The sequence below is a fragment of the Microcaecilia unicolor genome, chromosome 6, assembly GCF_901765095.1.
Source record: "Microcaecilia unicolor chromosome 6, aMicUni1.1, whole genome shotgun sequence".
Classification (NCBI taxonomy): Eukaryota; Metazoa; Chordata; class Amphibia; order Gymnophiona; family Siphonopidae; genus Microcaecilia; species Microcaecilia unicolor.
In genome coordinates, this window is record NC_044036.1 from 287,622,569 (window position 1) to 287,645,661 (window position 23,093).

General features: G+C 45.4%; 1 protein-coding gene across 3 annotated transcripts in view; it reads left to right on the forward strand.

Moving 5' to 3' along the window:
* Nucleotides 1-15,872, forward strand: part of RALGDS (ral guanine nucleotide dissociation stimulator) — a 122,931-nt gene extending 107,059 nt beyond the window's left edge. Inside the window, exons 10-18 of one of the 3 annotated variants that reach the window (XM_030207755.1) lie at nt 7,620-7,697; nt 8,396-8,482; nt 8,806-8,838; nt 9,059-9,180; nt 9,657-9,752; nt 10,462-10,711; nt 12,263-12,508; nt 13,245-13,359; nt 14,535-14,710. In XM_030207755.1, the coding sequence (XP_030063615.1) occupies nt 7,620-7,697; nt 8,396-8,482; nt 8,806-8,838; nt 9,059-9,180; nt 9,657-9,752; nt 10,462-10,711; nt 12,263-12,508; nt 13,245-13,359; nt 14,535-14,710 (1,203 nt within the window). Of the gene's footprint in view, nt 1-7,619; nt 7,698-8,395; nt 8,483-8,805; nt 8,839-9,058; nt 9,181-9,656; nt 9,753-10,461; nt 10,712-12,262; nt 12,509-13,244; nt 13,360-14,534 lie in introns of all 3 variants that reach the window. The other 2 variants (XM_030207756.1, XM_030207754.1) reach the window with 2 other exon arrangements.
* Nucleotides 15,873-23,093: the final 7,221 nt, after the last annotated feature.

Here is a 23,093-nt window from a genome sequence, read left to right on the forward strand (position 1 = left end):
GAGAGGCAGCGTAGCTGTCGCAAATAGCAGAAGCAGCTCTTGAAGGTTGCTCGGATTTGGGGAATCAGAGTGTGTTGAATCTAACTGTATTCCAAGGTTCCTGACTTGTGATTTGAGGGGGAGTTCATACTTCCCAAAAGAGATTTTGATGTCAGGTATGTATCCACTTGTGTTAGGGTCCCAGAGAAGCTCGGTTTTACTTGGGTTCAGGCAAAGTTTGTTGTGTTTAGCCCATTCTTGAATTGATGTTAGACAAGTAATCAGTTTATTCAAGGCTGTATGCAAGTCAGGTTCAATGGGTATGAGTAGCTGCATAGATGTAGAACTGAGTGTCCATTGACCGAATCAGCTCAGCTAGTGGCTTGAGGTAGATATTGAACAGGTGACAGTATTGATCCTTGTAGTACCCTGCAGGTCATTGTCCATGGTGGTGATGAGTTGTTGCCAAACATTATGGATTGTTGCCTGTCTGATAGGATCTGAACCAGGCAAGTACTGTTCCATGGATACCTGTTTCTGTCAGTCGTGCTAGCAAGATATCATGATCCACAGTGTCAAAAGCTACTGAGAAATCTAGCAGTACTAACATCGAGGCGAATCCCTTGTCTCGGTTTCTGTGAAGATCATCTAGCAGGGATACGAGGACCGTTTCTGTTCCATAATCGGGTCTGAATCCAGATTGACATGGATCTAGCCAGTTACTCTTTTCTAGCCATTCATTAAGTTGAACACAGACTGTTTGTTCTGTGAGTTTCCCTAGAAACGGGATGTTGGATACTGGCCTGTAACTTTCAAGTTTGTCCTGGTCAAGGTTGTTTTTCTTCAGCAGAGGGCGAACCACTGCCCTTTTTAATGCTGTTGGTAGTTGCCCATTGGAAAGAGAGGTGTTCACAATTTTTGTGGTGCCTTCTATAAGGCCCATACTTGCCTGCTGCACTATCTTTGATGGGCAGGGATCGAGGGAGCAGGTAGTTGGTCGAAGGTCTCTTAGGATTTTGTCAAGGCTCTCCTCTGTCATTAGGTTAAAAGTGTTCCATCTGTCTCTGTTAGGAGGGGGCGAGTTTGTGCACCCCTGGTTGTCTGGTTGGGCACTGGGTGGGATTGCCTGTAAATCCTGGTGGAGACATTTAATTTTGTTGGCAAAGTATTCAGCAAAATCATTGCAGTTCAGTTTAGACTGGTCAGGCTAATCTAGGAGTTTGTTTTAATGATTTAAACAACACACTACATATGAACCTGAAAGAGCAATCACAGCAATATTCAAAGGTTTTAGTCTTCACATCCTTTTTCATAGAAAACTGAAATTTGCTGATTCTAAAACTTGCCTTAACAAGGCCTATAATAAATTTGTGTACAATCACAGTAGTTTAACCAATTCAAGTACTCCTGGACAGGGGCGGGCTGATGGTGATCTGGGCCCCTGGGCAGAAGGGGTCATTGGACCCCCGCTGCCACCCCACCTTTGTTTCCAGCACCCCCCCCCCCCCCTCCTGCACACTACAGCCCCCTCCCTGGTCCTACCTTGAAGAGCCCTGGTGGTCTAGTGGCCTCTTTGGGGGGAAGGGCAGGGAAGAACGCCACCACCGCTGCTCTACCCAGCATCACTGCTTCTTAATGGTTGCCGAGACTTCCTGCGGCAGTCTCATGGGTTTCGGCAGTCTCGGCAGCCATTTTGAAGACATGGCAGTGTCAGATAGAGCAGCACAGCGGGCTGTAAAGAGTAGGGTTCTTTCCTGTCCCCGAAGGGACCACCAGAGCCCTTCAGAGTAGGCCCACTGAGGCTGGGTGGGGGGCTGTAGTGTGCAGGGGGTGGGGGAGAGGCATTTGGCCCCCCCAGATTCTCTGGGCCTTTAAGCACTGCCCGGTTGCCCATATGGTGAGTCCGCCCCTGCTCCTGGATGAAGAATCTGAATGGAATTTGAAATAAAAGCCAAACATGGAGCTGCTGAAAGAGCTCTTGGATAATTATTCACTATACAAAATTTTCAAGTTGTTTGAACATGATCTGGCAGTGTCCCAAGGGGGACAGATCCCACATTGTAAAGTGGAAACGGTCTGCAGCCTTCAAGACACTGCCCTGTTTAGGCCTTTCCTCCAAAATCAGTAGCCATGGTTTAAGGAAACTGCTGAGGAAGGTCACTGCAAGGCCTAAGATTACTTTAAAAAAAATTAAAAAAAAAAAAAAACTGCAGAGGGCCTTGCTGGGAAAACGTTGTGTGTGGGAGGGTGGGGGGTGGGGACCGTGACAGGAAGGAAGCCCTTGCTGAAGAAAAGCCATTTGATGTGCTGCATTTCACCTGCAATGAAACACACAGAAAAAAGACACCGCACACATGTGGGAGAAGGTTTTCTGTTCTGTTGAAACCAAAGTGGATATTTTTTGGTCTCAATGCTAAATGTTATAAGTAGCGTAAAACAAACACAGCACATCGCCTTGCTAATACAACCCCACAGTAAAAGTGAAGTACAGTGGTGGCAGCATTGTGCTGTGAGGATGTTTTGCAGCAGTGGTGACGGAGGCTTGTAAAAGACCAAGTGAAAAATAGATGGTGCAAAATACAGGCAGATCTTGCAGGAAAGAGCTGAGACTGGGTAGAAGACCTTTTTCAGTGATTCTAAGCACAAAGTAGAAACATAATAGAGTGGCTTAGCAAGAAGAAAGGGAAGTCCTTGAGAGATCCAGTTAAAGGCCAGACCTCAGTCCAAGAGAAAATCTATGGCAAGATGTGAAGCCTGAGGTCCATGGATGATCCCCAGGCGACCTGAGAGAATTTGAGCTATTTTGCTAAGAATACGCAAAATCTGCATCATCCCATTGTGCAAAGTTGGTAGAAATGTGTCCTAAATGATTCTGCTGCTTTTGCTGTAAAAGAGGCTTCCACAAGGTACTGAGTCAAGGGGTGTGAAGACTTTTTGGCTCCTTGGAACAGTAACCAAGAATATTTCTATAAAGAGGCCTCTACTGGAGAAATGAGATGCATAATGTGGAGGCTTTTTTTGTAAAATGCACATGACACGTGGCATTATGCACAGTATGTCCCAGCGTATCCATTTTAGTTAGCAAAATCAATTGGATCTGCACGTGTTAATGGCGATTTTGTTACTCACTCATGCAAGTGTTGTATTTTACAAAGCTGCACCATGCAAGTGGAGCCCATTCAGGAGCTATAGGAAAAAAACTTTTGAACATTTGGACGTTGTGTTACACACCAGAGGGGTAAACACAATTGGCCTCTCAATAACTGGAGTGAATGTCAGGTCTGAGCACTTAAATTGCTCACAGCAGGTCTAAATGCCTGATAAGCTTTTTCAAGTATACGTGTATTCCATTATGGGAATACAAGTAAGTGATGCTCCTCTTCATAACCCAGCCCCTTCCAAAACATGCTTCCCATGATTTTCCCATATGAAAGAACTGCCATTTGCACATATAAAAGCCATGGAAGGCTTCTGAAACCGCACCCCGTGTTGGGTAGATCAATGAAACAAACTCCTACGTTAATGTATTTGCTTCTATATGTTTTTAGCAGAATGTTGAAATATGCACAAGGGTGTGAAAACTTTCTGCAAGGTATTGTGGAGTGTGGTACTTTGAGTTGGCGGGTCTGAGCCTGGAATACAAGGTTTGGTGAAGATCCCTGGCTCATCTCTTTAGTAGGGAAGAGGAAAGGGGGTGTGATTTTATATATTATCTTTCTGTGGTTACAATCAAAGCAGTTTGCATATTATATATAGGCACTTTATTTTGTACCTGGAGCAGTGGAGAGTTAACTGACTTGCCCAGGGTCACAAGGAGCTGCAGTAGGAATCGAACCCGATTCCCCTGGTTCTCAGGCCACTACTTCTACTTTCTGTACTACAGTGGAACATCAATTGGAATGAATTGGGCGTCATAACTTTCTGACCAGAATTTATTTAGATTTCATTGTTCTGACAGATGGCTAAAAACAGGCTGATAGTTGAAAGAAGTTGGACTTTCTCCCATAACCAGTGAACACACACATTCTCTATCCATGTATTTATTCAAATAGTACAGGGCCAATAGCTATTTCACTGAAGATCTTCATGTATCTGTATATGAAGAGGCCAAGCTTGAGCCTGGGAAGGGTGGGCTAAAAAGTGATGCATTTAGCAGTGCTATTCAATTGCTAAATGGACTTACCATTTTTATAGTGCTGCTGGATGTATGCAGCACTATACAATAGTCAGGGCCGGTCTTAGCAAGTGCGGGGCTCTATGCAGACCAATTTGATGGGGGCCCACCCTAGCCTTGCCCCCCACCCTAGCTCCGCCCCCACCCTAGCTCCAGGGCCCGCCACCCCTCCCTCCGAGCTCCAAGGCCCCCAGCTCCAGGGCTTGTCGATCCTGCAGTCAGTGCCAGCTGAAAGCCATGTCTTTTTCACAAACACAGATACACCCTAATCCACTATAGAATAAGTAATCATAAACTTTCTATTTAGACAAAAAATAAAATGAAACCCCAAGATGCCAGACTCTGCATACAATGCAACACCACAGAAACAAAAAATGTCCTCCAGTACTGTGCAAAATATAAAGACAGCAGATGTAAATTTGAAAAAAAACTAACAAATACCAATCACCAATTTACAAATTAACAAATAGAAATAAAACAAATATAGAAAATAAAATACCATTTTATTGAACTAATATATTTAACTTTCAGAGGCCAAAACATCCTTCCTCAGGTCAATACAGTATAGTACTGTTACAGTATCCTATCCTGACCTGAGGAAGGGGGTTTTGTTCTCCGAAAGTTAGCCAAAATGTATTAAAATTAGTCCAATAAAAAGATTACCTTGTTTGCATGTTCTATTATAAACATTTATTAACATATCTACAATACTACTTTATCCTAAAGCAAAAAAATTTAAATATATATTTTATTTACAGTTTGTTGTCTCTGGTTTCTGCTTTCCTCATCTTCTTTTCACTGCCTTCCTTCCATCCAGCATCTGTCTTCGGTCTCTCTCTGCCATCCAGTGTCTGCCCTCTCTGCTGTCCCTCCATCCAATGTCTGCCCTCTCTTCCTGCCCCTTCCATCCACATCTGCCCTCTCTCTGCCCCTTCCATCTGCCCCTGTCTGCCCTCTCTCTCTCCCCCATCCATTCACTGTCTGCCCTTTCTATCCCTTCCATCCACTGTCTGCCCTTTCTCTCTGCTCCTTCAATCCACCATTTGCCCTCCCTCTCCCATCCATCCAGGGTTTGCCCTCCCTCTTGCTCCCCCATCCAGGATCTGCCCCTCTCTCCGCCTCTTTTTTTCAGCCCCCAGTTCCAGCCCCACTATCCCACCAGTCCCCCATTTCAGCCCCAGCCCTTTTCTCCCACCAGTTCCGAGCTTCAGCCCCCCAGCCACTTCTCCCTGTCCCCTTTTCAGCCCCCAGTCCCCAGTTTCATCCCCTGCCCCTTTTCAGTCTCCAGCCTCTTATCCCACCTAACCTCCTTTTCAGCCCCCAGTTCCAGCCCCCTTCATCCACATGCCTTGTATTAGGGCCCCCCTTTTCAGAACCATTCTCCCACCTGACCCACGCATACCCCATTTTCCCACCAGCCCCAGGCATGGCCCCCATTTTCCCACATTGCCCCTTCTCAGACCCAGTCCCCTTCTCCCATCCAAGAACCACAGTCCCCTCCCCACCTGTCCCCTTCAACCATCCAAGAACCCCCTCTCCACCTCAGTCCCCTTCTCCCATCCAAGAACCCCAGTCTCCTCCCCACCCGTCCCCTTCTCCCATCCAAGAACCCCAGTCCCTCCCCACCCGTCCCCTTCAAGCATCCAAGAACCCCCTCCCTATCCCCTTCTCCCATCCTTGAACCCCCCTCCCCACCTCAGTCCCCGTCTCCCATTCAAGAACCCCAGTCCTCTCCCCACCCGTCCCCTTCTCCCATCCGAGAACACCCTCCCCAGTCTCTCCCATCCAAGAACCCCAGTCCCCTCCCAACCCGTCCCCTTCAACTATCCAAGAACCCCCTCCCCACCCCCTTCTGCTTCTCCCATCCATGAACCCCCTCCCCACCTCAGTCTCCTTCCCATTTGAGAACCCCCTCCCCATCCCACCCTTCCCCCACCTGAGAGCCCCACACCCTTCTCCCATCTGAGTCCCTCCCCACCTACCAGCTCCATTCTCCTGCCGCCCAGGCCCACCACCCTCACTGCCTTTAAAAAAAAAACAATTTGAAGCGCTGGAGTAACAGGCAGGAGCGCCTCCCATCTGCCTTGCTACTAAAAATCTCTTCGACGACGTCATTGGGCCTTCCCACAATGAGTCCCGCCCGCCCTCGCGGTAATTGGAAGTTACTTCAGAGGAGGGCGGGACTCAATGTGGGAAGGCCCAATGACGTCGTCGAAGAGATTTTTAGTAGAAGGGCAGACGCGAGGCGCTCCTGCCTGTTACTCCAGCGCTTCAAATTAGGTTTTTAAAGGCAGGACAGGACGAGCAGCGTCAGGAGCGGACTCGGAGCACCCCCCCCCCCAACCCGCTGACATCTGGGGCGGACCGCCCCCACCACGTCGCCGTCGCGCGTTGTTGAACTTGGGAGGGAGGGAGAGTGGTGCTTGGGCAGTCGGGGCGGGGCGACCTGAGGCGCGCTGCGCAGGGCCCCCCTGAGCGCGAGGCCCTATGCGGCCGCCTCGGTCGCCTCGCCTTAAGACCGGCTCTGACAATAGTGGTACCTATTCAAGTACTGTGTGTGTCTGTCCAAAAGTGTTTACGCTCCTAAATTGGTGATTCCCAAACCTGGTCCTGGAAGTACCCCAGTCAGTCAGGTTTCCAGGATATCTATCCACAGTCAGTATTCATGAGAGAGATTTGCATGCACTGCCTCCACTGCATGCATATCTCTCATGACTATTCATTGTGAATATCCTGAAAACCTGACTGGCTGGGATTCCAGGACCAGGTTTGAGAATCGCTTCTGTAATTGCTTACCAGAGGCAGTGAGTGATAGTGACTTGCCAAAGGTCACATGGAATGTTAGTGGCAGAAACAGGATTTAAAGTGTGGCTTCTCTGGTTCTTAGCCTATTGCTTTAACCGCTAGGCCACTTCCCTTCCGATAGAGATACTAGCATGGTGACTACATTGTTTAGTCAGTACTTCTACCTATATTTATAATGGCACTGGATATACAATGTTAAACTCCACTTATTCCAGTCACCCTGCAGGCTGGAAATTGGGCCCAATATGTGACAGAAGATAGACAACTTGGAAAAGTGCATGGGCTGAGACTGCTCTCTGGTGGTGCTGTACCAGTACTGCATGCAGTGAACTCAACCAGAACAGGAATACCAGTTGTTTCAGAGGGTCCACAGTCACCAGTAACCTACAAGCCCCAGGAAATCATTGTTTTCCTTGGGCTTGCATTTCAGAACTCACATGGACAGATCCTGGGACTGAAGATTAGCAGTTGTTTGTCAGTAATACTTTAAATCAGCCTTCCCTGTTTTTTGTTCTTTCAGGACCTAGAATCCCCTTAGATAAAAAGAGAACAGAGAAATACTTTTTTTAAAATTTAAAATACACTAGACATGGAAGGAACTGGGACACCTGTAAGCACCCCCACACTGACCTGCATTACAATCTTGTGTTTTCCAACCCAGGAGGGGACTTCCAAATTTGCCACCCTGGAAATCAACCCAAAACGGGCACAGAAACGGCAGCAGCAACAAAGGGAAATGGTAGGTAGGGAAGTGGGTGTGTTGTTGCAGACTGGAACCACTTATGCTGATGCATTGTTGAAATGTGCCGAGAACAGTGACATCCATTATGTTGTTTTTTCTCTAATTTTGCTTTGTTCATGTTTGCAGTGCTCTGCAAAATAAGGCTTATGATTTTAGTGTCCCTTCCTCAGTGAGTTTCTATATTGAACACAGACTGCCCCAAGATTCAAAGTGATTTAAACATCCAGGACCCTTGCTTGTCCAGTGGCTTGTCGTGGATATTTAATGCCGTTGAATATCCACAGTTAGCACCTAAGCCAAAACCAGCTAATTTGGGAGCGGTCCAGGGGCAGCGTCGGCATTATACTGTTAAGGCCAATATTCAGTGCTTAACCCCATAAATAGTTCTGCCTTTATGCAGTTCACCATATGCAGTTAAGTGCTGAATTTTGCACTTCACTGCATTAGTGTTAGCCAGCCGATTATGCCTGGATGTTCAATTCCGGCGGTGGTCAAAAAAACCCCCCACCACAGCTGAATATTTACCCCAGAGATTCTAAGTCACTGAATATCACTTGGTAACAGAGGAGATCTGTGTGTTTTCACAATCCTGGGCTGTGATCTCTGAGTCAGATTGCAAATTGTAGTTGTCTGCTAGGTTTCTGTGACTTGCCACTGAAGTGACTAAAGAGCTGTCTTGTTTCTATACTTTTCAGGGGGTTATGCAGGGAACTATCCCATACCTTGGCACTTTCCTTACAGACCTGGTGATGCTTGATACAGCTATGAAGGATTACTTGGATGTGAGTGGCTTTTCATGATTTTCTTCTCTAGTTTCTAAATCTCCATCTAATCTGTTTCGGTGATGGGGGAAGGCAGGGGTGAGAAGCTCCTGAGCATCTGTGATTTCTGCTTTATGCGGTAACAAAATCACAGATTTCTCCTTGGGAGAAGAATCCAACACCATATGGCAGATTTTTTAAAGAACCACATTTGCTTTTTAATTGCCTTTCACTGGTAGAGGGTTTTAAAGATGAAAAAAATCAGAATGTCATTCTTTATTTTTTTCCAGCCCTTTGCTGATTTGAATTTTCGATCTTGTGTGTCTGATCTTCTCTCTCTGCAGGGTGGTTTGATCAACTTTGAGAAGAGAAGGAAGGTGAGTAGAATCTATATTCCTGGGCTTGGCATGCTTTAAAAAGTTTTCTGTGGCTGGGTACTAAGATGAGGGAAAGAAGGAGCCAGAGGTGTGTTTTAGTATCAGTAATCCTAGCACAGAGCATCTGAGGGAGAACTTTACTGCAGTCTTACAAAGGGAGGACCGAAACCCCTCGTTCCTTCTCCTGACTTTATTCTCACTTCTTCCTTTGCTGCTGTAGGAATTTGAGGTCATTGCCCAAATAAAGCTTCTGCAATCTGCCTGTAACAATTATAGCTTCATCCAAGAGGACCTGTTTGTGGAGTGGTTTCACAGCGTGGAGAAACTGAGTGAGGCTGAGAGGTGAGATTTTCTGGGGGTCTGTGCATCTCATATGAAAACCAACCCATACTATACACATGCACAGTGCCTGCATTATAATAAGCATGTAATGCTCATAGTACATGTATCACAAGAATGCAAAATCATTATCTCATGTTCAGTTCGCTGATACACACCTTAAAATTTGTGGATGCAAAATACATTTAGTGCTCATTAACCTACAAATTAACATGCACCAAGTAGATTTGCATATGGTAGAACTTTTTAACATGTTAAAACAAATTTTAATTTACAAGAAAACATATCCAAAAATCAAGAAATATGGCCAAATGAAATTTTTTTTCCTGGCTAACATAAATACATCTATTTACATGTATAATCACACACTTCGATCTTCGGTATTTAAATATAAGCATGTCCTAGTAGAGGGAAGATGGTTGCTAGCCAGCAGGATCACTTTGAGAGCCAAACCTTAAGTCTCTGCCTCTTCTTTCCAGCTATAGTCTCTCGTGTGAAATTGAACCTTTGTCCGAGTCGGCCAGTAATACACTGAAGGCAAAGAAGAATACGGGCATTATTAAACGGTGGAGCGAGTAAGTGACTTGACCGCCCCCCCCCCCCCCCCAACACTCATTGACACTGGCTCTTGGCATTCACCCATGGAAGCAGAGCTCTGCAGTGACCCAAGGGGGGCATCACTTTAGTATAGTGGTAATAACAGAAAAAAGGAAGAGATAAACGTGCTTAGGAGCAACCTAGGAAGAGTAAGACCTGGGGTTCTGTTGCAACATGAAACATAATTACTGAAGCTCCTTAAGCTATTTGTGTCCAACTGTGCATCAGTAGAAATGTAAGTTATTGAGTTCGGGAGGGTCTTTGGCCAGTCCTGGTTCTGAACTCACATCATAACTCCAGTGGGGTATTTCTTGTTCCTGATTCTACCCATTGAAATCTGCACTGCAGGTACTATAATGCAGAGTAAGTCCTGGAGTACCCCCTTGCCCTAGTAGCGCTCTAGAAATGTTAAGTAGTAGTAGTAATATACACAATGAATATGCATGATCTTGATTTCTATATACTGCCTCCATTGTATGCAGATCTTTCATGCATATTCATTGTGAATATCCTAAAAATCTGACTGGCAAGGCGGAACTCCAGGACTGATTAGGAAATGCTGCCATAATGCATCAAGATAAAGTTATCAGAAATCCAGGACTGGCCTAAAATTGCCATCCTGGGACTGAGTAACCCAGCAGCTCTGGAAATGCAGGGTGTAACAAATTTCTGCTTCTTGTTTGGCAGTCGGCAAGCACCAAACCCTGAGCTGTGCACTGGTGGCAGCTCCCACTCCAAATCCTTTGAGCAGCTAAAGTGCGGTCAGTACTTGTGCAGTGGAGATACGGCAGACTCGCTGAGCGTCACCTCTGCTGGCTCCAGCAGCTCTGACGTGGAGGAGATCAACATCAGCTTTATCCCCGAGTCCCCGGACTGCCAGGAGAAGAAGGTACGCAGGGGATCAGCACCACAGCGGCAGCCTGCCGCACACGACGGGGTCAGTGTACCACCCTTCCCTCTCCCCTACACTGTGAGTTCTGTGGCTGTTGAAAGGAGGCGTGGCTGGATACTGATCGTCTGTGTGTGAGAAGTACATAAGTATTGCCATACTGGGACAGATCCGTCAAGCCCAGCATCCTGTTTCCAACAGTGGCCAATCCAGGCTATGAGTACCTGGCAAGATCCCAAAACAGAACAATACATTTTATGTTGCTTATCCTAGAAATAAGAAGTGGATTTTCCCTGTCCATCTTAATAATGGCTTATGACTTTTTTCTTTAGGAAACTAGCCAAACCTTTTTTAAACCCTGCTAAATTAGCTGCCTTTACTACATTCTCTGACAATGAATTCCAGAGTTTAATTACACATTGAGTGAAGAAATATTTTCTCCAATTTGTTTTAAATGTACTAGTTTGTAGCTTCATTGCACGCCCCCTAGTCCTAGTGTTTTTGGAAAGAGTAAACAAGCGATCCCGTTCCACTCCATTCATTATTTTATAGACCTCTATCATATCTCCCCTCAGCCATCTTTAAATGTCATTTGCCATTTGGATTCCCAGTCTCATGAGATCCCCCTGTAATTTTTCACAATCCTCTTGTGATTTAACTGCTGCCACCCATGCTGTATTGGCCCCATCTTGGGTGGGGTGCGTATGTGCGTGCAGGGCTACTTTGACCTGCTGGGTTTTGGGACCCTCTTTTGTGATTGATCCCATGTCTATTGACCTCAAATACACGATGCAAGATCTTTGAAGCAGGCTAATCAAACATGAAATTTGATAGTTTGTGCCAATAGGTGACAAAGCTTGACAGAGTTGTGTTTTCTTTTAGAAATGTATTAAGATTCCCTTTTATGTCCTGTAGACAAACGTGGACCTTGTGTGTCTTTGTGCATGTGTAGTGGACCTTGTGTGTGTGTGCGTGTGTTTGCCATTCGCAGTGCAGTTGTGTATGTCAGAGAGATTTATACTAGTGCTGCCTCCGCTGTCTTGCTCTGGGGGGTGAAAACCAGCATTAAACAAATCCCTGTATGCTGGACTTGTAAAATACCAGCTCTCACTATTGACCAGTATCAACACTAATGCACTTGTTTATAATCTTAATAACATAAATATTTAAATGTAGGGAACCCTCAGAACATTTAGTCACTCACACTTAAGAGCGAGGCAGGGTGCACAATGTGTTCTGTGGAAAGAACAGAGTAGCCATTCTCTGGCTCCTTCCATTTACCCGGATGGAATTTACTAATGGAGAAAATAAAAAAATGTGATGATCCTTCAATATCTGTCAGACATCCAAACTCCCAGTTTTGAAGGTCACTTCAGCTTTGCTAGCTCTGATAGAACCTTTACTGAAATTTGTATCTTTTTGTGTGCTTGAGCTGGTCTGAGATTTTGTAATTATACAAAACACTAGGGCACACCCAGCCTTTCTGGTAGAGTCCTGGTCCTGTCTGGAAGACTGTGGCTAGATTTACTTTGAGTAGACTTGGACCTTTCTTTGTCCTGCTGCTTATCTCCCTCATCTCCCTTCTCTCCATATCTCCAGTTCTGGGAGTCCAGCTCCCTTTCTTCTCTGGACACCTCGGGCATTGGATCTGGTTCCAGCAGCGCCTCCTCATCCTCTGTTTCTTCCACACCGGTGACAGTCTCTCGCACCCATAAGCGGTCAGTCTCTGGCATCTCCAGCTACTCCTCCCTCTCCTTGCCTCTCTACAACCAGCAGATTGATGACTGCTGTATCATCCGGGTCAGCCTTGATGTGGACAATGGGAACATGTACAAGAGTATCCTGGTAAGGAGCAATGTGAGGGAAAGGGAAATGGGACTTGATATACCGCCTTTCTGTAGTATTTTGCAACTACATTCAAAGCGGTTTACATGTATACAGGTACTTATTTTGTACCTGGGGCAATGGAGGGTTAAGTGACTTGCCCACAGTCACAAGGAGCTGCAGTGGGAATCGAACCCAGTTCCCCAGGATCAAAGTCCGCTGCACTAACCACTAGGTTACTCCTCCACTCCGGGATGCTTCTTGTGTTTTCACCATTTGGTTTCAGATCTGTTCTCCTAAAAGAGCACTTTTCGTGTGTGGGGAGGGGGAGGAGTGTTTACTTCTCTCCCTATGTTGGTATCATTCCTCGTTTTGTTTTTATCATTCCTCGTTTTGTTTTTATCATTCCTCGTTCTGTTTTAGTTGTATACAGAATGTTTCATTTGTCCTATTGTTATAATGGCATTCCTTTTTTTTTTTTTTAACTTTGTTGTAATGTGAACCATTCTGATTGCGAATTCTTGAAAGTTGGTATGTCAAAGTGAATAAAAGAAAGAAGGAATGGCTTAACTATTTATTTTGAGGATAGAAAATGTATCTTTCTATTCATATCACACTTTTTTGTTTTGTTTTATATATGTCCTTATCCCAACGACATTCTTCAGACTGTTCCTGCATCCTTCTCCAAGCCCTGCATCCCTGTCTGTCATCTGTTTCTTTAGCCCCTGATTGATCGTTTCTCGGGACTCTCTTACAGGTGACTAGCCAGGATAAGACCCCAGTGGTGATCCGCAAAGCAATGGCCAAACATAACCTGGACGGGGAGAGGCCGGAAGACTATGAGTTGGTTCAGATTCTTTCTGAAGAGAGAGGTATGTGCAGAACACACTGGGGGAGGGGGATGGGACTCTGCAAAGATAGAGTGCAGGGAGTAAAAAAGGTGACACTGCTTCAGCCTGGGTGGGGCACTCTCCCAGTAGTAACTTATCCTGAGTGACAGTGTCCCATCAGACTCACCTCAGACGTACAGCGACTGTGTTTTTCAGTGCTCTGAATTCCACTGGCCTTCAAGCCTCTGCACTCTTTAAGAGGCTTGGATCTGAAGGGATGTTGCGTCTCAAGCTGAGCTGACACTTGGGAGAGAGAGCTTCCCCTCACCCAAACACCTTCAGGCATAGGAAGTCTGAGCCTGAGCACATGAATCATGAGGAGGAAGCTGTGAAGTGGTCAGGAATACCCAAACCATTTTCATATGGATTCAAATTAGTCTTGAAACCGAACAGTTGGAGCTGACTTTCCTTCCTCACCTTGTCACATGCCCTTTATAGCCATTCCAGAGTCCTTCTGTTTTCATGAAAGGTACTAACGGTACTATTTACTCCATTTCACAGTTGTCCTCCAGTGAACCATTGGCTCCCTTCCTCCTAGTGTCCTGTCTCCCAATGGAGAATCGAGTTTCTAAGAGCCTAGCAATTTACCTCTGCTTGTTTGGGTTTCCAGCTCAGTTAGAATTGGGGTGGGAGCTCTCATTCACAGCTACCCAGAAATGTTTCTGCCCCTCAGCTCAGCCATGACAGCCATAGTCATTCTGCCACAAACCACAGCTCCCTCTGGAACTTGGCTAACAGAGGCACTGAATCTATCCACTAGATGTCGCTGTTGTGCCAGTACCTGGTCTTACTTTCCTCTTACCCAGAGGCTGTGAATTCTGCCTCTCCCACATTCTCACCCTAGGCCATCGTGAAACATGTAAGACCTGAGCTTGTCACATGTGGCCATGCACAGAGCTGCCACTGGGCCAATTCCCAGTGTGGGATTCTGATGCTATGGCACTCATATCTTACGAATAAATGTTAGGTCTGTTGCTCCTTGTATCTCTCCACAGAGTTCCTTTATGTTGGAACTACCTAGCCCTTCCTCCTTTGGAGGTGTTTGCAGTAGGATAGTTTTGTCAGTGATACCACCAGATTCTATCAGTAAGAGTGATGGGATGGGAATTGTTTGCAGATAAATTATTAACACCAGCTCTCCCTCCTTTCAATTCTAGAACTGAAGATCCCTGACAATGCCAACGTGTTTTATGCCATGAACTCTGCAGCCAACTATGATTTCATGCTGAAAAGAAGGGGCTTTTGCAAGGGAGCAAAGGTCAAGCATGGCTCCAGCTCCACCCTGCCCCGCATGAAACAGAAAGGCCTAAAAATCGCAAAGGGTATATTTTAATGTTCCCCGGACCATGGACAGGAAAAGCAAGGACTAACCAAGGACTGCAGAAATGGGTCACTCTGGGCTCATGGTGTCCTGTCCCCTGTAGCTGGGATAAATGTGATTTGTCACTGTGCCAGGACACGGCAGATGGTTGGAGTACCCAGTAGCACTTTCAGCTCCCAGCAGCAGGAGCAGATTGGAGCATTCTGCAACAGCTAGAGAAGACCAGTAGCTCTGGTTCATGTCTGGCACAATGGAGCAGAAACGTGGCATTTACGATCACCCTGGAAGTGCAGGACTTCCCTGTGCAGGTGGCATCCAAAGCTTTCTAGGAAGGTTAATGTAAGCAAACTGTTAACATTGAACCGGACCTTTTCTACGAGAATATGGGCAGCTTTCTCTGTCTCGGATAAAGTTTACTTCATTTTGTATTCATAAGGTTGCTGGATCTGCTCTTCACCACCATGGGTGCCTTCAGCGGATTTCTGTTAGAGGTCAGGATGATACCAGACAGTAGGACTGTGCACCTGGGTCTAGACACATCTCCGAGTCCCACCCGATGGCATGAGGGATGTCACAGAAGCACTAGAGCCAGCAACAGGGTTCAGAGTAGCAGCCAAAAGTAAAGCAAGTGACTTCTGCTGAGCAGCCAGCAGATGTTCTGCTGTCTTCCTGGCCTCTTCCATCCTATGGGAAGGTCAGTGATGTGAGGACTGGAGCAGGGGGATGTAATACCTCTTAGGGGTCAGTATTACTGTTTAGGTCTAGGATGCAGGTCACCCTTATGATGTTCCTGGAAGCCCTTCTCTACAGTCTTGCCATGGATCTCACTGACAGGCATACGATGGCAGCTGTTCAAGGCCTCCTATTGGGGTACAATATCCCCTTCTCTCTCCCCTTTTCTCTGATGAAGTGAGTAGAAAGATGGATCTAGATATCTTAGCAGATAAGTGCCACCTCTCCTGACTTCTACTAACCTTTATTTATAAGTCTTGCACCTCTCCCTATAGCAACATAGCCCTTAACGACATCAATAAAAATAAGCCTGGAAAAATCAAAAGAAATGTCTAGAGGCAGCAGACATTCAGATTAGCACAAGTAAAGAGCTGGCCACTAAGGTGCTCATTTTCAAAGCACATAGACTTACAGTTACATGGAGGGGCATAAACGAAAGGGACGCCCAAGTTTTGTTGAGGACGTCCTCGCAAAACGTCACAATGGAGGGGCAGGGAAACCCGTATTATTGAAACGATGGATGTCTACCTTTCGTTTTGATAATACGGTCGGGGACGCCCAAATCTTGAAATTTTGGTCGTCCTTAGAGATGGTCGTCCCTAGACTTGGTCGTTTCTGATTGTCAGCGATAATGGAAACCAAGGATGCCCATCTCAGAAATGACCAAATGCAAGCCCTTTGGTCGTGAGAGGAGCCAGCATTTGTAGTGCATTGGTCCCCCTGACATGCTAGGATACCAACCGGGCATCCTAGGGGGCACTGCAGTGGACTTCATAAATTGCTCCCAGGTACATAGCTCCCTTACCTGGTCTGCTGAGCCCCCCCCAACCCCCCCCCCCCCCAAAACCTACTGCCCACAACTGTACACCACTACCATAGCCCTTTTAGGTGAAGGGGGGGGGGGCACCTAGATGTGGATACAGTGGGTTTGTGGTGGGTTTTGGAGGGCTCGCTGTTTCCTCCACAAACGTAACAGGTAGGGAGGGGGGTGGGCCTGGGTCTGCCTGCCTGAAGTGCGCTGCACCCACTAAAACTGCTCCAGGGACCTGCATACTGCTGTGATGGAGCTGAGTGTGACATCTGAGGCTGGCAAAAAATATTTTTCAAGATATGTTTTGAGGGTGGGAGGGGGTTAGTGACCACTGGGGGGGGGAGTAAGGGGAGGTCATCTCCGATTCTCTTTGGTGGTCATCTGGTCATTTCAAGCACCTTTTAGTGGCTTGGTCGTAAGAAAAACAGGACCAGGTAAAGTTGTCCAAGTGCTCATCAGGGACGCCCTTTTTTTTCCCATTATGGGTCGAGAACATCCATGTGTAAGGCACGCCCAAGTCCCGCCTTCACTACACCTCCGTTACGCCCCCTTGAACTTTTGCCGTCCCTGCGACGGAAAGCAGTTTGGGACGTCCAAAATTGGTTTTCAATTATACCGATTTGGACGACCCTGGGAGAAGCACGTCCATCTTCCGATTTGTGTCGAAAGATGGGTGTCCTTCTCTTTCGAAAATGAGCCTGGTAGTAACCTATGTAACATCAAGTGCCATCCTGCAGTTTCTCTTTGGACTTCGCTTTGTCTTTGAGTTTGATTTTTTTTTTTTTTTTTTTAGCGTCTGGCACAGTGATGTGGAGAGAGAGAGAGCAGAATCCATGGGGAGTGTTAGAGTGGCTAAAAGAAACTGGCACAAGGGTGCTTTAGTGACAGTGGGCACTAGGGGTACACGTCCGCACATACCCAGAAGGGTCTTCCAGACATTTCTGGGCTCTGGAGAGCAGGTCAGGAATGGCACCATCAAGCGTCTGATGTCACCTATGTGTGACTGTCTTATCCCGCTTGTACACAGAGAACCTATGTAACTTTGTAAGTCTATGTGCTTTGAAAATGAGCCTTGATATCTTTTCTTCCATTTAGATTACGTGAGGCTCAAGCTGAGGACACAGTATTACATTGGCTAGATCCCCTGTAGTAGGCCAGGAGTCTGGTGCTGCTTGAGAGAAGATTCCACTGCTAATGGGTCAGGGTGAGAAAACTACTGAGACAGGAAGGAGTGTTACTGACGGTGTTATAAACACTGTTCATACTCCAGGAATGGAATGTGGCATAACTGAGCAGACATGCCTGCATGAGCAATGAGATTTGATGCTCAAGTGCTGTACTTTATCAGGGTAAATATGTGCACGACACAGATTCCCATACTGCTTTCCATTAGAGATTCTTTACAAAGCTTTATTCGCTGGGTAGAACAGTGCATGAGGAAGGTACCTTATAATCAGATATCATGCACCCACTGTTAGCCAGCCAGTGGCATTAGCTCAGAGGGCTTGGACCCTGCTGTAATACATGTAGAAGTTTCACTTGGCCAAGAGTAAAGGTGCTACTTTCTGGTGGGGCTGTTCTGCAGCATTTGGTGAAATGCCAATAGATTTGCAGGATGTTGACCCATGTGCCTCCTCCCTCCCCCCAACCTTATGATGCAGTGAGAAGCTGGATAGGAACATTCCAACTCCCATCAAAGCAGCACTGAATCACAACTGACAGTGGCAAGCAGACCCTGCAATTTCCCACATGCACTCCCCGAGCCAGGGAACTAACTGGAACCAAGACAGATATAGCATCTGTTCTCCTTCCTTGTTTACAGCCTCTTCTGGTGCACCTTCCTGAAGGTGTTTAAGGTTTTACAGACCTTGCATGCTTTTACTTTTTTTTTGTAGTTTTTTTGCTTTGTAATATAATTTGTGTAAAATGAATGGGCCCCACTGTGGATCCAGCATTTTGGAACTGCACCAAAGATTTTCAAACAAAATGTAAGAATCTCCTATATGGACTTGAGACTGCACAAGTCATTCTTTTGTTTCTGTGTGAGACAGATGAGCCATGAAAGAATTACAATACAAGGATGTTTCTTGTAAAAATAAGACATTTGTAAATATGTTAGACTGGGACTTTTTCAGAAGAAAACAAAAACAGGAACCCTTTGAGGGAAAGCAGTGCAAACTCCTGCAATTCAGCTTTACAGAGAAGAAGCAGGAGCCTTGACCCAGACTGAAAACTGCTTTTTCCAACTTCTACAGGGTTTTAATGGTTTTATTTTACTGACTTGGTTTTTGCAATATTTATTGGTTGTAAATAGACAAACTGTATATATTTGCTTGAATGAATGGGATTCTCTCCTGAGCTTCTTTCTTTCTTTGCTACCTTCATCATTATGACAACACACCCAGGGCTCTTCAGGAGCAGAAGCCTCAAGTGTGAGTTTTGTGCCAGGGCTTTTACTACTGTAGATAAGATTGTTTTCTCTAAGGGACCTTGGCACATCCTACATACCATCATGTTCTTTAGTTAAGAATGAACCTTGGGAAAAGTTTCTGTGGATTGTTCCTCTCTATTGACCTCAGGTGCATGATGTAAATGACCCCATGCCTTATTCTGAACTGTCACAATTTGAGAAGTTCGCCATGCCATTAGCCACACCAGAATAATACAACTATTTTCTTTGGTATTCAGGTGGGGAAAGTCTCTATGGGAAAAACATTATTGTTCTTCCAGCTGAGTGAATAAGTTCTGTCTAAAAAAAAAACATTTAAGCCTTCTGTCACACAGACCTGGGAGATGACTCTTTGCTAGCCTTTCCTGCCTGTTTTATTTCTGAGAAAAAGCTCTTTGCTCATTAAAGGGGATTTGCTTAACATGGGGGAGAAAATCTGCTTTGTTTTTCCTCTTTAAAAGAAAACACTAAGGACCAGCTAAACTAAAGGGATTTTCCTGCTGTTTTATGTATGGGGAGTAATGTCCCAGAAAGAGGTAAGGTTCGGAGGCAGGCATCAGGACAATTTTATTTTTTTGTAGCCCACGGACTTGCTTTGTTTTCAGGGGCTTTTAAACAAATTTTATAAGCTTGAATTAGTGAAAATATTCTCTCCTCCCACCTCTCAGAATTGACTTAAATTCCCACCCCTGTGGAAGTTTTTTTTTGCACATCATTTGGAAGTAAAACTAGAAATTGTCGATGCAAATGGTTCATTGTTGCACATCCTAGTGAAGCCACCTTATTCTGTGCAAGGAGCTGGGGTACAGTCCCTGCTGTTACTGGACTGCTGGTGACACACACTTGGTTATTGTGGGGTTTGGCTCCCTGGCAGTAGTTGTGAGAATTTTCAGGCATATCTGAGCACCTGCTGTGCTGCCCCTTTCTGCTGCGACATGAGTCATAGCTGAGTGTACCTTACCCTTTAGTTTTGGTGCCAAGCTCAGTCATGCCAGAGCATCACTTTGCTTGGTTTTGTCCAGAGTGCGGCTGAGGAGGGGGGAAGCACTAGAGGCAGCCTTGTTCATAGGTGCACTGCCAGGGATTCTTTTTAAAGTGTTCTCTCTGTACTCCCTGGCATATACTTTTGCAGTGTGGGCAGGTGTTTATGACGTGAGCGCATCTGAGGCAGTAGATGCGTACCTTGTGGGTGTCTGTGGCATTCTTCTTTTTGCTGCAGCCTAGGCATTTTTTTGAAACACAGCCAGCATGTAGAGAAATGAGGAAGAAACACTGGATCATCTGCAGCCTGTAAATTCATTAAAGAGTCATCTTTGTGGGGAGAGAAGAACAATCACCCATTGTAGATTGAGGGAGGAAGTGAGCTGGCCCAGGCCAGCAGGATTCTTTTTTTTTTTTTTTTTTTTAAGTTTTTCTGCGCTCTAGGAGAGCGATTGCACCCGTGGTGCTGGCAGATCACTCATCCCTGCTTGTCCAAGGAGAACCTTTAGTTATGGGCACTCTTAATTGCCGCCTTCCCAACCCTAAGCAAGGCTGCTATTCATGCAAAATGCATCCGGATTGACTGGACTGGAGACCCATTTTGGCAAGTGCCATTCAATGAGCGTTGGCCAGTTAGAACCCATATTTTTTTTTTCATAAAAGAGGCAGGTCTAGAAATCTGTGAATGCAAATGGAGCTGATTTCCTTCCTTCTTTCTTTGTCCACTTCCCTTATTTTGTTTTTTTTTCCAAGCACTTAGGATTAGCTCTTACTGCCTGAAGTATAGCGATTAAAGCAGTGTGGCTGCCATGCTAGTCCACTTTAAAAGTAATAAAACAGAAAAAGAAAATATGATGATACCTTTTAATTGGACTAACAATGTATTTTTTTTAATTAGCTTTCAAAGGCAGACCCTTCTTCTGACGAACTAGTCAAAATGCATTAAGTTAGTCCAATAAAAAGATATTTCTTGTTTGGTTTGGTTTATTTCTGTTCATTATCTGATGTGTGCCATACAGTATATACACTCTGACAACAGTGAGAGAGACTGACAAAATCCCAACAAGGAGGTCACTGGTTGGTGGGGGGGGGGGGGGGGAGATGCTCAAACCACCTTTCAGCTATGACTCTTGCAACTTTGAAATGCACTCTAATTTTGTAACGTCTGTGGTGTGTGTGTGCTATAATTTACATGTGATTGGTGTAACTGAATGTATGATCTGTATTTTGTAACCCGGTTCAGATGAAGGAGAACATTGTCATGTGCTAACTGTACACAAACAATGTAATCAGTCTTTGTAATAAATAACAAGACTCAAGATGAGCTTATTGGATGATGTTCTGTGCCTGAGTGGCCTTTTGTAGTTTCAACAGCTGGAGGTGGGGAGGGGGAAGGGGGGATCTGAGGTTTGGTAACTTCTTTCAGCACTAGGCCAACCCTTTTCTTTCTTTTTCCTTTGGCTCCACTGGAGTCATCCTCTGCTGAGTAATGCTGTTAAGCGTTCATGTGCCCCTTCCCCCATATTTAACTCTTCATGTCTCAGCCACCGCAAAGGTCAACATACCTCCATAGCCTCTGGAACCAGTATGTGTACAATCTTGCCAACGTTTGATCGATTTCCTGCTACCTAAGGGAGGGGGACTTAAGTCTACTGCCTCCAGCCTTACTCTGGCCCAGGAACACCTGAGGAACAGAAAGCAAGTTCAGGAGTTAAACTCAAGTTCTGTACAGTGCTCTACTTCTGAGCCAGGCCTAGGCTGCTGCTGTCCAGAGTATGGCTTCTTGCAGAATGGTTCTCTCAGAGGCAATTTCTCAAAATGGGTTAGTTTTGCACATAGAACCTCATGACTAAGCCCAGGTATGTGGAGTACAATCTCAGCCTCAAATTTACTGCTAACACCTCTGTGAGAGTGATTTTATGTTTATACTGTGACTGATACGAATAATAAACAGAAAATACCTAATAAGTTGATTTCTGAAATATTGTGATCAGGCTCTTGCAACACATTGACTCTTGCTTTTTGCAGTCTAGTTTGAAACTTCTGAGACAGGCCATGAAGAGTTAAAAGTATAGACACCCATGCCGAGTGAAACCTTGCTCTTTCATCTTGCTTTCTTTAGTGACTAACAGGCTGATTAATCAGACATCGCAAGGAAGGTTGTGGCCCCTTAGGGTCCTAATGCTTTTAATGTCATTGTGTGGGGAACAGCTCTGGGCCCGAGAGAGAACTGCGCTTATTTGGCAGGCGGGGATAGCTCTGAAGCCAGAAGCGGACGAAGGGGCCTCGTAGGTTCTTCTTCATAGACTGGTGTGTGATTTTCTTGTTGATCTCCAAGTACTGACCGTTTTCAGCATTATAACGGAGCCATGGTACTGGTACAGATGTTTCACCCTGACTGGGATCACTGGAGAGGAAGAGAGAGGAGTCAGACTATGCGCGTAGCATGTAGAGAGCACTAGTGTTGTCCATTTTCATATAGCTGATTAATGTAGAGAAAAATGTTCCAAATTGATAGTACAACATGTTCAGCCACCTGGGTAAAGGCTGATTGTTCTAGCTAAAAGGGCATTTTGGAAATTGCCCACCATACACATGGTGTAGTGAGATCCCTGAACCAAGGCTAGGTCAGAAGAGGCAATGATGCGGGCCACATTGATATTTTCAATGCTACAACCATTATGTTTAGGGCTTCTGATTTTAGGTTCTAACTGAAACACCTCTGATGCAAAAAAAAAAAAGAATAAAAAATAGTAATACATTAAGAGGTCCTTTTACTAACCTGCAGTAAAAAGTGGCCTGAGCACGCCCTGCTGCAGGTTCTTCCTCATGCAGAAAGGCCATTCTTAGGTCCCTGTTTATTAAGCAGCGCTAAGGGTGCATTAGCATTTTTAGCGCATGCTAAACGCTGTCACCCATTGGAATATATAGGTGACTCTAGCGTTTAGCATGCGCTAAAAACGCTAGTGCGGCTTAAACAGAACCCTTACTGCAGCTGGAGAAAAAAATAGATTTTCTCTTTTCCATGTTGCCATTACCAAAAATTAGCAGATGAGCCTTACTGCCACCTGTATTGTAGACTGTAAGAGCTCGTGTGTTAATTTCATGCTACTCAGTTAGCGTGTGGTAATGTGGCTGCATGGATTCGTGCTGTCATGCCCACACTCTGCCCCTGGAAACATCCTGTCCAAGAAAATAACTTTAGTGCATGGTTTGCGCACGCATATTGGGTTTTCACTGCAGCATTAGCACTTACCGCAGCTTAATAAAAGGAGACCTAACTAAATAATACATGTTTATTGATCGCTTCCCTTAATGCTCTTTGCCATCCACTCCTTTTTTTTTTTTTTTTTTTTTTTTTTAAATTGTGCTTCTGGAGTACTGAGTAAACCTCTGCTACACAATACTTTATTGAACCAGTT